This window comes from Camellia sinensis, chromosome 4 (assembly GCF_055761805.1).
Source record: "Camellia sinensis isolate YWXY chromosome 4, ASM5576180v1, whole genome shotgun sequence".
Taxonomy (NCBI): domain Eukaryota; kingdom Viridiplantae; phylum Streptophyta; class Magnoliopsida; order Ericales; family Theaceae; genus Camellia; species Camellia sinensis.
Window position 1 is genome coordinate 99,937,454 of NC_138964.1, and position 16,287 is coordinate 99,953,740.

At 36.7% G+C, this 16,287-nt stretch overlaps 1 protein-coding gene across 2 annotated transcripts; it reads left to right on the forward strand.

The window, feature by feature from the left end:
* On the forward strand, nt 1-15,049 carry LOC114290956 (RNA-binding (RRM/RBD/RNP motifs) family protein). 2 transcript variants are annotated; one of them, XM_028234967.2, is made up of 10 exons: nt 1-373; nt 9,635-9,697; nt 10,461-10,542; nt 10,677-10,751; nt 11,005-11,089; nt 11,247-11,292; nt 11,866-11,972; nt 12,111-12,180; nt 14,586-14,668; nt 14,768-15,049. In XM_028234967.2, exons 1-10 carry the CDS (start codon nt 173-175, stop codon nt 14,796-14,798), a joined length of 843 nt encoding a protein of 280 aa, XP_028090768.2. In that variant the 5' UTR covers nt 1-172; the 3' UTR covers nt 14,799-15,049. The 2 variants fall into 2 exon arrangements, with proteins under 2 accessions (XP_028090768.2, XP_028090769.2); XM_028234968.2 differs by having other exon boundaries at nt 11,872-11,972.
* The last annotated feature ends 1,238 nt before the right edge of the window (nt 15,050-16,287 follow it).

Sequence of the window (16,287 nt, forward strand, 5' to 3'; positions counted from 1 at the left end):
CGGATAAAGCGGTTTGGGTGGATCGGATGACCCTATCCCCAGCTTAGTAAATCCCGCCGAACCATTTCCCCCTCGGCCCTCACGGACAGGACAGGACAGGAGTGTCTCACTAGCTATCTCTCAATCACAGCCGCCCATCAGCGAAGTCGCATCCACCGGCGAGCGAGGAGCGATGGCTCACCAACAGCCGTACGATCCATACTACCTCCACCAAGCACCGGAGTACGGGTTCAACAACGATCGCAACGGCATCAACACCCTCTTCGTTTCGGGCCTCCCCGACGATGTCAAAGCCCGTGAGATCCACAACCTCTTTCGCCGCCGTTCCGGCTTCGATTCTTGCCAGCTCAAGTACACTGGTCGCGGCAGCCAGGTTCTTCTATATACTCTTTCCCGAGAAAATGCGTGTTTTTGTTTTCATTCTGTTTGGTTACTGGGAAAGCCGGGGAGAATAGAACGAATACCCTGCTTCAACTTATCATGACTTTTAACTGAAAAATTTGTGTTTTGGATGCGTTTGATTGCGTTTTGTTTTCCTACATTTGCTTTGAGACCAAAATGAGCGATTTGTGTTTTTGTATTTTGATGATTTAGGGGCTTAGGGTAGAACTATTAGACAAAAGAGAAGAAACTGTTACAAGTTTCATTATCAAGTTTTTATCTTTTTAGTGAATTTTGGCATTATAAAGGGTCACACTTGTTTGGATTGAGGTGTTTAGGGAGAAAAGAAAAGAAATGAAGAGAATGTTGGTTTTCATCACTTCTTTGGATGATTAATGAAGTGAGAAATGGTGAATAAAGACAAATTCTTGAAACTTGGGTTTTGTTTATGTATGAAAAGGGTTCGAGAAGGTCCTATGGAAATAGAAGGGTGAGGTTAGAGATGATCAATGGTAGCCGTGTAACTCAAGAAATGGAGAAGAAGAAGGATAGATGGTTGGGTCAAAAGAGGAAGCGAAGAGGCTAGAGAGAGAGAGAGAGAAATGACATAGCCCCCATGAGATCCTCACTTTCACCTCTCAAGAATGAAGAACTATGGATGGGTCTCCAATTTCATTTTATTCATCCTCTTGAAGGCTGTGAGTGGGTGCATATTTATAGGCTACCCAAGAGTTACTCCCTGAGAAGGTTGTAACCAATCAAGGTTGAGCCCATGTGCAAGCACATGTAAGTACATGGGGAAAGATCTCTCTAACCGCCTTGTCCGATGAGGTCGCTTTCCTGAGGACATCTTATTATTTCTCTAGATATCCACGAGAATGATGAAACCTCAAGAATATTGCTAACTTTTCAGCGAACCTTTCTTGTTAGCCACTCCAAACCAATAATCCCCAGGGGTAGCCTAAGAGGACGTCCTGCTGCAAATAATGCCAAGTCCGATGGACCCCTCGGGTCATGCCACCATGACTTTGAGTATAGACTAGTTTAACTGAAGCGTGAATTTATCTTCGAACTCACCGTCTTCGAGATCGGGTTCTTTATTTGGTCTCGCTACACTTATGGTTTTTGTGTGTCGATCTCGGAAATAGCTTCGAGCCCACAAGTATTCTGGGACTCATTTATGGAGTGACTTCTAGATTGCTTTGAATTCGTTCGAAGCCAAATGATTTGGATGTCTAGGTTTGCTTTCCAACCCTTTCGAGTCCGACCTCAAGAGATCTCTAGGTTTGTGAGTCCAAACCTTTTGGAGTTAGAGCGCAGAATCGGGTCTTGTTTGATTTGTCTCTTGAGAGACTTTTTGAGAAAAAATTTCAAAAATTTGTTTGGTTGAAAATTTTTGAAAAAAAATAAAAAATTCAAAATTACTTTTCTCTCTACTATATATTAATCAATCACTTTATTTCTAGAACATATATCTATCTCATTAGTTTGTGAAGTTATCAACTTATTCAACTTGTTGAAATACAATTTTTATGTTTTCTAACCAAAAACTCAGTAATAATCATTCTGTTATTGATTTTCATTTTTCTTGTACATTTTTTTTCCTTTTCCCCATCATGTTCTCAATATGGGTTTCAAAATATATACATAAATTGTTGCTTGTCATTTAAGTGCTGTCCTGATTTAATTAGAGAATCATTGTCACTAGGTGAGAAATTATAGTAATTTTCTTTATTTTCTCACTTCATGATCCAAACAGAGGCTTAGGTTGGACTAGTTAAGAGAATCGAGAAGAAACTATTACGAGTTATATTATCAAAATAATGTTTTTTTTTTTTTTGTTTTTTTGTTTTTTTGTTTTTTTGTTTAAAGTGATAATTTTGGCATTGTAGAAGGTTAGTAATTACTCAATTTTTTTTGGGTCTCCTAATCTCTCCACTTTTGAAGAGATTCAAAAAAGGGTTTTGAGTTCCATTTCCCCCCATTTCTCTCCTCTTTAGTAATCCAAATAGGTGATTAGGACAAAGGGAAATTGTTTTTTTCCCCTCTCCAAATCACCCAATCCAAACGGGCTGCATGTGTTTTTATATTCTTCTAATGTATTATTTAATCAGTGAATGTGAGAATAATATTTACAAGTATTTTTGTATTCTTCTTACTATTAATTTTGTTATTTTAGAGTGTGTTTCTCAGTGATCATTAATGTTGTGTTTGGTTTACGGATTTGGATAGGGATTTAGAAATGGAAAGGGAAAGGGAAAGGGAAAGGGAAAGGGAAAAGGTAGATGAAATATTAATAAAATATAACTACATTTCACCTATATTTCACATACATTTTCCCTTTTCCTTTCCAAATTCTTATCCAAATGCATGAACCAAACACAACCTAAGAGTTGAAACGATTGTTGTTACAACGTTCACTAATTTTACGGGTTTGTTTGTTAGGATACCTTCAGGGCTGATTGAATTGCACAAAGTATATTTATGAATTATGATTATACCTTAGTTTGTGAAGTTATCAACTTATTCGAGTTGTTGAAATACAAACTTTATGTTTATTAACCAAAAACTTGGTAATAGTACTTATTCTGTTATTGGATTTCATTTTCTTGATCTTTTTTCCCTTCTTGTCCTCAATATGGGTTTCAAAAGATATACAAAATTTTTTGATTGTCATTTAAGTGCTGTCCTAATTTAATCAGAGAATCATTGTACCGCCATCACTATTTTTTTTTTATTTATAATTATTAGTTATATATATATATGTATTTTTAATTTTTAAATTTTTAAATATCATCACTATTACTATCACATCTTGACACTGTTTAGTGTAGGCCTTATGGTTCTTCTCAACTATTTTATACATGTACGCATTCTTGATTTGAATTTACATTGCAAGGCGTGATATGTAAATTCTGGGAAACATCATCTTTCTAGCGTAAAAACATGAAATGTTGAAGCATCGCATCAGTTTTGCTATTTCACCCATTCTGTTCTCTAAGAAGGGCAAGCTTTAGCTTTTCAATTCTTAGTTGGGAAAAAGGTTGTGTTACGTATTAATAAATAAATAAAATAGAAAATACTTTTCTTAATAAAGTGAGAATACTGTCACTGCCAGAAATCCCTGGGATTTTTATTGAAGTCAAAGGTGTTGGAGATGGTTGCTCAACTCAAAATAGAGGAATGACGTATATGGAGAATTTATTTAGTGCTTCAGGATTTAAGCCTTTGCAGTATAAGTGTTACCTGTACTTCAGTGGTCGTCCTTGTAAAATTTCTATACTATCCATCTTGGTTGCTTGTGTGAGACTTTCTTGATCATTTTTTCTGTATCATGCTAAGAATTTTCCTCCTTATTGAACCTTTACATTATAAATATGACTCCTACATCAAGTTAATACTTTAAATTATCTTAACGAATCTTTGTTACCATTCTTTTGAAAATGTTTTGTTTGCTTTTATTCTATGGTTGGTTGCCAAGTTAGTTACTCAATGCTATGTTACCTGGAACGTGGATCGTTCTGATATGTGGAACGGAAACGGAAACGGAAACATGGTACGCTACATGTTCTAAAATGTAGTACGATAAGGGTAGACTTGTATCTATTACACTTAAGAATTTAAGGTACTTCTACAGTAATTTTTTTAACTATTATGCATCTAATAAAATATATATATATATATCCATTTTTTTTTTATTTTATGTTTTTGTCTTGTCAAAACTTAAATCACCTTAAATTTTTGTTCATTATACTTGATTTTTATTCCTCCTAAGGTAACATTTTAAGGAAATATATTGGAAAAAACTTTTAGGATTGCTTTGGATCATTAAATTTATCATTTTGGAACGGAAGTGTACTTACCAATACGTAATTTGCTAGGGTATTAACGTTTTCTGGTAACAAACACTCAATGTACATGTATAATATGATCTTTATTGTATGTGCTTCATAATTAATGCCACAATGATGACTCACTAATTATTTAGTCAACTTGTTTCATAGGTGGAACATTTATCAATAATATATTAAAAAATGTGACTTTCTAAAAATATTTAAATTGCAACAATTTGCTCTTTATGATACAAATAAAGAAGTATTAGATGATCTGTTGCAAATTGAATTATGCTAAGCACATAATGGTTGGGCCATGTGATGTAGTAGAATGGATAGGTTAGGTGTCTATTAAGTAGGCTATTAGTTGTAGTCTATAAATAGGTGATGTAACACTCGTTGTACTTAGTTTTGGAATAAAGAATATGCATTGTGATTGGAGCAGAGCTTAGTTTCTCTCTCTAGCCCTTGGGGGTTTTACCCTTAATTGGGGCATTTGTCTTCTCTCTCTCAATTTGATCTTTGATTTGGCATTTGGATTTCATCATTTGGTATCAGAGCTTCAAGTTTATTGTTCCTAATTCATGTTCTAAATGCATGAATTGTGAGAGAGATACATACCTGAAATTTGAAACCCTAATTCGCAACCATTCTAGATTTTGATACAATGCCCCAATCCCTTCATGTGCTTCGTTTGGTTACCAAGTGACTTAGCAATTCGAGTTGGCAAGAACCACGAATCACAATCATGATCACAGTTGTTGTGTGGGAAGCCATCACGAAGCAATAGTGGAAATCCCGTCGAACTTAAGAAATAGAATCGAAGTTTGTTGTTCGCAAATCTGTCTCAGATCGCAAAGGTGTTCTCAGCTCGCAATCATGAAAGTATTATTGATTCGAGTTCGCGAAAGTGGTTCTTCGCTGTTGAGTCAATCAATCAACTTCTTATCTCAAGCTTTGACTTTAAGCTTTGATTAGTGTGTTGTTCAATTTGAAGTTTGATTTCGCAATTAACAACTTGGGTTACGATAAGATTCGATTTCAAAACCCCAAATCTGAGCTCAAATTTGAAGTCTTAGCCAAGATCCGACATTGTGGCCAAAATCCGGCTTCGATTTGACATCCTAGCGGAGATCTGACTTTGATCCGCAAGCCTAATGGAGATCCAAACTCGATCCGATTGTTTTTGTTGAGATCTGAACTCGCAATTAGATTGTAATCTCGATTTTGACATTAGATTCGATTCTTATCAGACTTCAACTAGGATTTCTTGGTTGTGTGACAATAGACAACTTCAATTAGGTGAGAACCCTAGCTGGGAGTGTTGATCTTGGTGCAAGTATGGAGCATCATGAAGCCCTGGCTAGCTATTGCGATCTTGTTCTTACCCAAATTGAAACCAGTTAAGCCCTAAGACCTGGGTTCTTGATTGTTGGTTGCATTCGGCGTTGACATTGAGTTCGAAGTGAATTTGCGTGGAGCAGACTATTGAATCATATTTGAGTTCTTGTTCTTCGACTTGGCTAGGTATTCTTTGATTTTTCTTCAATTGTTCTTTGTTTGTTTCTTGGATATTGCACTTCTTAAATGAATTTGCTGTTGGTATAGTCCACTATATTCTTGGTTGGTGGCGTTGTGCTTCGATTTTTATGCTTCTTGGTGATCTTGGGATAATATTCTTGTGTTGGACTGTTCCTATTACATCTGTGTGAATTGAACTGTTCATAACATTGAATATTGTACTGTTAGTATCAATGGTTCAACAAGGAAGAGGTCGTAGGGGTAGTTGTGATAGGGTTTATGCTACGAATTTGGGTGAAAAATCCATTACAAATCTCTCAATTGGAAGGAGCAATGATGCAAGTCCAAATCAAATTCATAATGAAAGAGATGAGTTGAAGCAAATGAGTGGACGACTTGTGGCATCACAAGCCGCCATTGAAATTTTCGAAAGCTTCAAAGAAATTATTTGAAGTTTAATGTTGGGACTCGTTTCATACCTCTTTATGATGTTTCGAGTTGAGTAGGTTGCTTCTTGTGTGCTCAGTTCACATTTGTGCCGAGGAAAGAAGGAAAGAACGCATGCAATGCTGAATTCCAACTCGTGATTAGCTACTGTCATGGTTTTGCCTAATGAATGCATCATTCGTCCTATCATTGTGTCAATTTTCTCAGCTTTGTGTTGGAAGATGTCATTTGCTAGCCATTAGCCTCATTCTGATGGAATGATTACTCTTCTCCACAAGTATGCAGGCTGGAGGTGAAGGGGTTTGGAAATGGGGGTCTATCTGAGTTTTAGCGAGAGGGTATGGACACACCTATGGTTGTTGAGCCAAGGATGCAGGGATGAAGTTCAATGTATTTGTAGAAGGCTAATTTGAGAGAATCATGTTTGTTCTTGAGCAAGGAAACGCAACACCAATTCCTTACCTATGGTTACATGAGTAGTGTTACATTGAGTTTAGTTAGCGGTTGCTTAAACTTGAGGACAAGTTTCTTCAAGAGGGAGAGTCTGATGTAGTGGAATAGATAGGTTAAGTGTCTATTAAATGTGTTATTAGTTGTAGTCTATAAATAGGTGATGTAATACTCGTTGTACTTAGTTTTGGAATAAATAATATACATTGTGATTAGAGTAGAGCTTAGTTTCTCTCTCTAAGCCTTAGGGGTTTTGCTCTTGAATCAAGTGGTTCTCGCTGTTGAAGTCAATCATTCGTGACTTCATTTTGTGGTCTTGGATTGATTAGAAATGGTGACTACATCACAATTTCGAAGTTAAAGGGCATATCGAATCAAAGTTGCTGTTTACAATCGTGATCATGATAATGACTTGGGTCCTCTGATTGGAGTTCGAAATCAACCTCCGTGACTTTGTTGCGGGCTTGCAACACTGTTCTTGCTATCTAGTTTAATCGAAGCTTGACTTCGTTTTGTAAATCGACTTGGGTTCTTCGACTTTGACTCAAGGTCGACTTCAACTCATCCAATCGAGGTCTAGCAAGTGTTGTGCCCAGTTCTTGACCTGGGTTCTATTCTCATTCTGCCCTCTCGAGTTTCAATTTGCAACTCGCGACCAAGTCTAACTCTTCATCACAATCTGCCTTCGCAGGACCATTCACAATTGTGGTTTGGGTTCCAATCAAGCCAAATTCGTCGACTCTCTTGTTCCATGTTCGTGACTTCTGATTTCTGTTTGCAAATTCTGCAATTCTTGATTTGGGACTTCATCTTCTTGATTTGATTCTTGCACTTGATTTTGAATTGTTGGTCTATATCTGGAATTGGAATTTCATTGGGGCCTGTTTCTTCTTGTTTATATTGTGATCTTGCACTGTTTGACTTGTTTGCACTATTTGGACTAGTTGGTCAAATTGGATTTGTGATTATTGTGAATTTGAATATTTGGGAATTTCCAAGGGCTCGATGAGGATGAGGTCGAGGTCGAGGTCGAGGTTGAGGTTGGGGTGGTTGTGGTAGGGCTTATGCCTTGAATTTGGGTGATGATGCCGAAGATAATGGGGTTCCATATCAAAGAGAAGAAATGATCAAGATGAAAAGGCAAATTGCCACATTAACTAAGATGGTGCTACGTCTCCTACCTCCTATTGAAGGTAGTAATGGTTCCAAGGATCATCGACTTGATGATTCCTTCAATGCTCCATAGAGGCTTAGAGCACATTCCCATGAGTTTGATTCTAAATGGAATGACACCGTAAAGGATTTAGAGTTTCCCAAATTCTGTGGAAGCTACAATCTGGTTGTGTTCGAGGAATGGTTTAAGACAATTGAGAGTCATTTGGAGTGTTATGATGTGCCGGAAGCAAGGAAGGTGAAATTGGTCTCTCAAAGCCTCGAAGGTCGTGCCTTTGATCGGTGAAAACCATTACAAGTTAGTAGGCAAAGAAATGGACAAGAAAAGGTTAGGGAGTGGAGAAAAATGAGAAAGAAGCTCAAGGAGCACTTCTTGCCTTCTAATCACACGCCACCTTTGAGAAGCACCAAAAGAAGGGCATTTCAAATTTCAGACATCACTACCAAAGAGGCTTTGCAATCGAACAACCATCCTATGACTACATCCAAGTTGGTTACTCAACTAATGTGGGAATGAAAGAGACTTTTGATGATAGACGTCATCATAAGATGCTCTTTGACAAGGTGGTTGAACCAAGGTATGATGAGGAAGAAACTGCTAACTTTGGTGAAGAAGACATGGAGGACAATTGTGGCCAAGAACAAGATTATGGTCAAGTTCTTTCCGTTTGTGACGAAGATTTTCCCTTCTTTGATCAAGATGAGGAGGAACAAGACTATGATCAAGATTTTGCCATCTTTGATGATGATAGTGAGTCATTGGCTTATGAGGAAGTTGACGTTTGTGAATATAAAGAAGAAGTTGATGTTTGTGAGTACAAAGGAGTTACAATTTTTGATAATTATGATGATGAAGGCGACCTTGTGAAGAGTGAAGGTGTACATGAGGATGAAGAAATATTGCTTCCTATGAAGGTAGTGGTTTTAATCCGACCTTCTATCCCTTTTCTATATTCCATGAAAATTATGGTGGAGAGTCATAACATTGAAGTTACATGGTTGTTGAATGAACTTTGCTTCCGAGAAGTGCCTTTAGGCTATCTTCAAAGCCATATGTTCTACTTTGTGTTGAAGAGGATGAGTTTGTTCTTGAGTCATGCGAGAAGCGTTATTTTGATGACATCTTGCTTCCAAAACGACATGCTACATGGGTGGCCTATTCACAACTCAACATGGCTTAGGTTGATGTGCATGAACGAGAACTTGTTTTCCTGGAAGGATATTTGCTAGGGTGATCTTGAATAAGGACTTGCAACTACTTAGCCACTTCCCTTGTTGTTGGGTTCTTCTTGCACTAACGCCATTTCCTTTATTATAGATTAGTTTCCTTTGTGGAATTTGTTTGTATTGTACTTTCTAGTTTTGTGTTTCTGTTCTAGTGCATTGGTTGTATTTTATTTGTCTTCACTTGAGGACAAGGTCTTTCGAGTGGGAGAGTATGATGTAGGATATCATGTGCTTGGCATGTGATAGTTAGAGGTGGGAAATTGTAGCCTATATCTAGAGGAGTCATAACTACTTTGTAACCAATTCTTGAGATAATAAACATTGATTGATTGAGATCTTCTCTCTATATTCTCTCTCTCTTGTTCTTGATTGGGCCTATCATCACCATGTAAATGGCTCTTAGAGAGAGCCTCAGTAAAGCCTTTTGGAACTTTGGTCTTGAAAAATCTAAAATCACTTTAGTGATGTTGTTCTTTTTTTTCCATTTTTCTCCCCCAAATAAATTAAATTAAATTTTTTTTAAAAAATTTCCAAGGTTCTAACTTTTGGTAAGAGAATGTAGTAGGAGATAACACCTTGAAGGCTTCATTTCTTGTTTGCAGGTTGTTGCTTTTGCCACCTTTGTTAATCATCAATCAGCAATGGCAGCTCTGCATTCCTTGAATGTAAGACATATCTTCATTACCAGATATATATCTCACTGTTTAATTCTTATTCTACCATTGTGCTAGATATAGATGGTTCTGTAAAGTTTTCAGAAGTATATTTTTCATGGAGCAACTGAAGGTGTAATGATAAAAATGGAGGAACATCCTTGTAATGAAACCAAATGAGAACAATGTTGTTTTATGCATTGAAGAAATATCATCAAACTACTTTATGCTCTCTCTTTTTCTTACCTTTTTTATGAAGAATTGTTGTGTAACATTGTAATTGAATTTTAGAATAGGAAAGAATTTATTCAGAGATTGAGTTGTATGATGAGTGATCAGACTGCTCAAGATGCTGGACTAGCTGTTTCTCCCACCTGATCAAATTTAGGATGACATTAGTTCTGCATCCTTGTTGACAAGCTCCACTGTTACTGATAATCTATTTCAAATGTGAAAAAAAAATGTTTCTCTTTGAATTGGAATGTTTTTTGTTTGTTTTTTTGGTGGTTTGTGAGTATTTGTCATCATCAGTGGAGTGAGATTTCTGCTAGAAACATATATTGAAACAGATGATACCAAGGAAAAACAGAAATATACAAAAACAAGAAGAATGGATAAAGAAAAGAATTGAAAGCAATCACTGTCTAATTTAAGCCTTTGGATCTTCCTCAATGATTTAAGTTACGTAGAACCATATGTTTAAATAAGGAGAATAATTGATGCATTTCCAAATCATTGTAACTTCCTATCTGGTGGTTACAATGGTTATTTTCAGGGTGTAAAATTTGACCCGCAGACTGGATCTGTTCTCCATATTGAAATGGCCAGATCAAACTCAAGGAGGAAACGTAAACCAGGTATGCAATTTTTATATCATAGTGATGAATTCTAGTGTTGCAAGATGTTTCCTAAATGAGTGCAGAAAATTGTTGGTTATGAACTTTTGACCTCCGTGACTTGAGATGCTTAGCAAAGTGTTCATTGGTCACAGGAAGTGGAGCCTATGTTGTCATTGACAAAAGAACTAAAACTACGGCTGATGCCCAAGAAACATCGAGTGATGATGGTAATTTGTTTTATAAATTATGAACTCATTGAAAATAAATGTTGATAATGTCCAACTCTTGCTCTCTATTCTATGATGACTTTTTCCCTCTTCACTTTTAATAAATAAAAAACAAATGATGTTGTAACTTTTCTTTGCTACTTTTTTGTTCACTTGTTATTGCTTGACAATGATTTAGATTTCACTAGAGGGAGGCACTGCCTCCTGAACTTGATTTTATGGCTCACAAGCACATATTGGGTACCTTTCGCAGATTCAGGTGCTAGTGAATCTGATGAACCTTCTGGGGCCAACCAATCTGACTCTGGCGATAAGAGTGAATTAGCAGTTGCGAAAAGGTTGAGAGCATTTATAAAGCATAACAATTATTTAATTACAAAATCTAATTGATGTCTTTCAAAATTTGCAACTCATTAGCATATTAATTTTTAATGTTTATGCATGTTGGAATCATTTTCAGTGATCGCTAACTTGATTCCGTCTGGTAATTGGCAGTGGTGAGACAGTTGGTGGTGCTGAAAATACTGTAGCTGCTGAAAATGTGAGTGAAAATTTCTTGAACACTTACTATTTTCTTTTTTTTTTTTTCCCTCTTATTTATCGACTGTGGAGTTGTGGTGTATAATTCATCAGCAGATTCCCAGGATTGTATTCTTGCTCTCTACTTGATTGCCGTTGAGTTGAATTTACTTTTTGAGATATGTGCTGACTTTCTAACCTTTTGCGACTTTTTAGTCCGAACACCTTGTATATATGAATAGACACAAAGCCACTAAACAGATTACCATGATAATAAAAAAAGAAAACAAAATATTGCATTATACTCTGTTTTTTTTTTTTTTTTGTTTTGGCAGCCTTCTGTATTATATAAGGTGTTTTGGCTGTCTTCTCTAACATATAATATTTTTGTGTATGTGCTGGTGACAATCTTTTTTCTCCGCCTCTAAAACTGGTTATTTAATTATACATTCTGGGAGGAGAGTTATAAAGTTTGCTTAAATGTAAGTAAAGAACCAAAAAAAAAAAACTGTTTGTTTGTGTAATGTGTGGCTAAATTCTAATTATTTTCTGTAAACGCGTTAGGCTCAGTTCCTCTGGTTACTGGATATTGCAGGAGCAGACAGAAAAGACAGTTGATGGTGTCTCACCATGTTCCACTTTGTTCATTGCAAATCTAGGTCCAAATTGCACTGAAGATGAACTGAAGCAATTTCTATCTCAGTAAGTTTATCTGCGAATCCTATTTATGAATACATTCATAAGTGTATACATATATTGCTTTTCTCAGGTTTGTTCTCTGATGTTTTGTATAGCGTTGTCAATTAGATGATTAAAAGGCTTGTATATTTTTGGTGCCAGATATACTGGTTTTAAGGTGCTCAAGGTGCGTGCTAGAGGTGGAATGCCAGTTGCATTTGCTGATTTTGAGGTATCCAATACTACTATTACAGCAGCCATAGGTGTTACGCAGTAGGACTTCTAATAACTAATATGGGTAATTACATAAATAACCCTTGGGTTTTATACATTTAACAAATTTTGGGGGTTTTAATTTTTTCAATTTAAACCTTGAACTTTTTAAGCTAGTCTCAATGCAAATCATCCGTTCTTTTCCATTTATTATAGCCACTAATGAAAGAGGGATAATTTTGTCAATTTACCCATCTTCTTTATCCCTTCTTTTCTCTTGGCAACCTAGGTCCATCACCATCCACCCATTCATCGCGAACACACTGCAACCCCCAACATTTTCCCCACCATCCACAACCCCCACCTGTTCCCCACCACACACTACCACCCCTTTTGCCACAACTGCTGCCACCTCCACCGCTCATCGCTTTCCCATCACACGTAGTCACCCACCACAGCTATGCTCTCCTAAACTTAAACTGATTCCACGAGACCCAATCAATTAGGAGATCATAACACGATCATGATCACACCTAGCAAAACCCACATAGCCAAACCTAAAACCCAAGAAAGACTGGTTCCTATTGACAACGATATGGGTGCGCCTCTATGGCTGTACCACCCAACTCCAATTTATTTGGAAGCAAGTTTCTCTGTTCTCACCCCTTTCTATACAAATTTATATTTGTTGGATATATTCAATGGGAAACACGAGGTGGTGATGGTGGGAGGTGGGTTGGTAGAGAGAGGTGGAGTGCTCATGGTAGTGGCGATGGAAGGTGTCATGAGGGGGGTGAGGTGGGTTTTTAGAGACAAGTGTGGTGGGGGAAGCGGCAAGGGAAGGAAGGGGTGGTTGTGGGTGGTGGCCGTGCCACCATCAACTGGGTTTGGGGCTTACAGGGCATGCGAATAAGAGATGGAGAAAGAGAGGTAGAATGACAACCATGGTGGTGGGATTGCTCTTATAGGCATAAGAGAGAGGGAGGAGGGGACAAGAAAGAAAAAGAGAGGAATCATAAGCTGAGTAAATTGACAAAATTATCCAGAAGTATGAGTAAAATGAGTAAACTGATAGATATGGACTGTGGAGGGTTGTGATTGTCATCAAGTTGAAAGCTTAGGGTTTAAATTGAAGGGTTAAAATGTTATAGGGATAACACCTTTTGGTTATTTATCTAATTTCCCCGAACTCATAACCATATCATTCCTTCCCATTTTTTAAAAATCAGGGCATCATTTGTCACCCAACGCTTTTAATATTAGCATATTATAAAACCTTAGAAAGATAACATCTTGTGTTTGAGAGAACACTTTCTTTATTGGGTTTACAGTAACAAGCAATGGGCTTCTTTGTTGAGTTGAATGCAAAGGCAACCCCTATACTTGAACTTCATTACATCAAATGAAATGTTAATGGTGAGCAATTATTCACCACCACCAACAGCAGTGAAGTGGTCATGCCACAAACTCATCCCAGCCATTGATTTGTGTGGGTCTCAAACAGTAATGACACGGCCATGTGTCATGGGCTGGCTCTTTCTAGAAGCACAGCGGAACATTTAGGCGCTTGAACTCAACCAAGTGTCAAGCCCGCCCAAACTCTTCTTCACCATCCAGTGTTGAAACTTAACCCGTCATGTCAAATGCAAGCCTAATGCTATGTCTAGCACGAACAATTCCCACAAGGAAGCTCTGGCTTCCATGCCACAAGTAGGATAAATGCCCGCAAGTGCATCTCACGCAGCTCATGTTGCTTCATGGTGCCAAATTTGCCCTTGAGCAAGGCGCTCGCCCAACTGAGGTCTAACTCAATCAAGGCGTCTTGCGCCAGCATGACTCACAACTGACCCAACACAGTGTTACCCAATTGTGCACCGATCTAGAACTCTCAATTTAGTTGACAAGCTTTTCCTCTCTTGAATAGGGTCTCTTGTTGCGCCCGTCTCAAATAGTTCGCATGTGCCCACAACTCAAATCCTCATGCATGCATTGACGTGCTAAACTAGCCACCAAGAGTCATTGCGCACGCGAGGCATTGCACTAACGTGTAGCATGTGCATGACAACAAATGTCAGTAGCCCCCGATTAGCATTCCGCCTTCCCACAAGCTCTGCACAATGTGTCTTGCATGATGGCAATGCTTCATGACATTCAAATATTAGAATTTACGGAAATGCCACCAAGGCATGCTTGACACCCACTAGTGTGCAAGCATGGGCGGGTGGGTGTGCGTGCAAAGGCGCAGGGCGTGCATTGGACTACTTGGAGCCAACACACCATGTTGGGGTGCCATGCCACTTGCAAGAGTTGCGAGCTGAAGAACTGTTAGCTCGTGACACCATGCCACAAGTTCATCTCTGTGGCATGGGATTATTTTGCGTTAATGAATGTCAAAATCTCATCTAAATGTTTTTATCTTGTCAGGATGTTGAACAAGCTACCATTGCCATGGGTGCTCTTCAAGGAAGCTCGATACCATCATCAGATCGGGGAGGGATGCACATAGAGTAGCATTTTTCAACTTTCCTCGTGCCTTTTATTATGATTTCTGAGTACTTGTATTTTTTTATTTTTATTTGTTAACTTTATTGCTTGGTGCTCTTCAGGTATGCAAGGTCTAAAATGAGGAAGTCGTAGTAGAAAAGTAAAGAGAGCCTTCCACCAAATCCTCCACTGTTTCCTACTTGGAGTTCAGAGATGTTATGTAATTTTGTTTCTTAGACATGATGATTTAGATGCCCTGCACTGTAAGATAAGGAAACATTGTTTCTTAGACATGTTGATTTCAGGGTTTATTGATATAAATCTGTAGTGGTTAGGGCATTGTAACTTTAACATCAATCATTCTATAGTTTCAATTTTGCAAATTGTTGCCTTGAATTATTTCATTGATTGTCTTCTTTAACCTACTGAAAAATTAAGCATGTACTAAGAAATAATTTTGTTTACAGCCCTCTCTGTACTTTCAAATTGAATTAGCAAGGGATGCACACCAATGCGTGTGCTACGAGCTATAGTTTATGAATAAAGAAGATGAATAGAAATTGGAATTTTAACCATTTGAATTAATTTGATTTTTTCACATGATAATTTTTAAACTCCGCAATTGGCAGGGATAGTTTGAAACTAAAAGTTCTAGAAGGGTAATTTAGTAGTTAGAATTGTTGTGATTAAACTTTTCATGCCAAGTGACTTGAAGACTATATAATAGTATAGATGTGTAATTTCTATTGTAAGGTATAAGGCTTTTTATTCTACATTGACTAGCTAAACTTTGTATTATATTTTAGCATTGTCAAAATGTGTTAAATTTGGTACAAGGTTTAACTATAGATTTTGTTTTTGGCAAAAATATAAGAACTTCAATATAATAGAAAAGAAAGCATACATGGGAATTCAACATGACAAAGGTTTAACTATAGTTAAAATTTGACAGTCCTTTTTGTTTTTACATCTTTGTGATTTTTTTTTTTAATTTAATTTTTTATTTTTTATTTTCTTGAGGAAAGACATTTTTGTGATCAGATCCACATATATTATTTTTATTTTGCATTTTGTGAGAAGAAAAAAATGAAGAAAAAATAGCATTTACACCATTGGATTGATATTTGCTAAAAAAATAGTATTTTAAAACTCTTCATTGGTAAAATATATCAATAATTAGCCATTTAGTAATTGAACCCTTAGAGATGCTCCAACAGAATTATACGTTTGATTGAACGGATAATGTTTAATTTGGTAGCTTTTTCAAGTTATTATATGGTAACCTAGAACTCTTTTAAAGGGGTAAATTACAAATACACTTTTTGAAATTTATTTAAAGTACAGATTGTCCCCTATAGATTTGAAAATTACAAATATCCTTTTATCAAAAATTTTTTATTTAACAGAATTAATTAAAAAAAAAGAAATTCATAATTACTCTCTAATACAATAATAAAATTACGTAAATTATTAATTGAAACATATTTATAATATCATTAAAAACTATTAATTAACTTCATAATTTATTAATAAAAATGATAATTCGTTACGAAATTAAAAATCTCAATGGGTAGAATGTAATTTCTAAAATTACAGGGAACAATTCGTATTTTAATCAAACTTCAAGAGGTATATTTGTAAT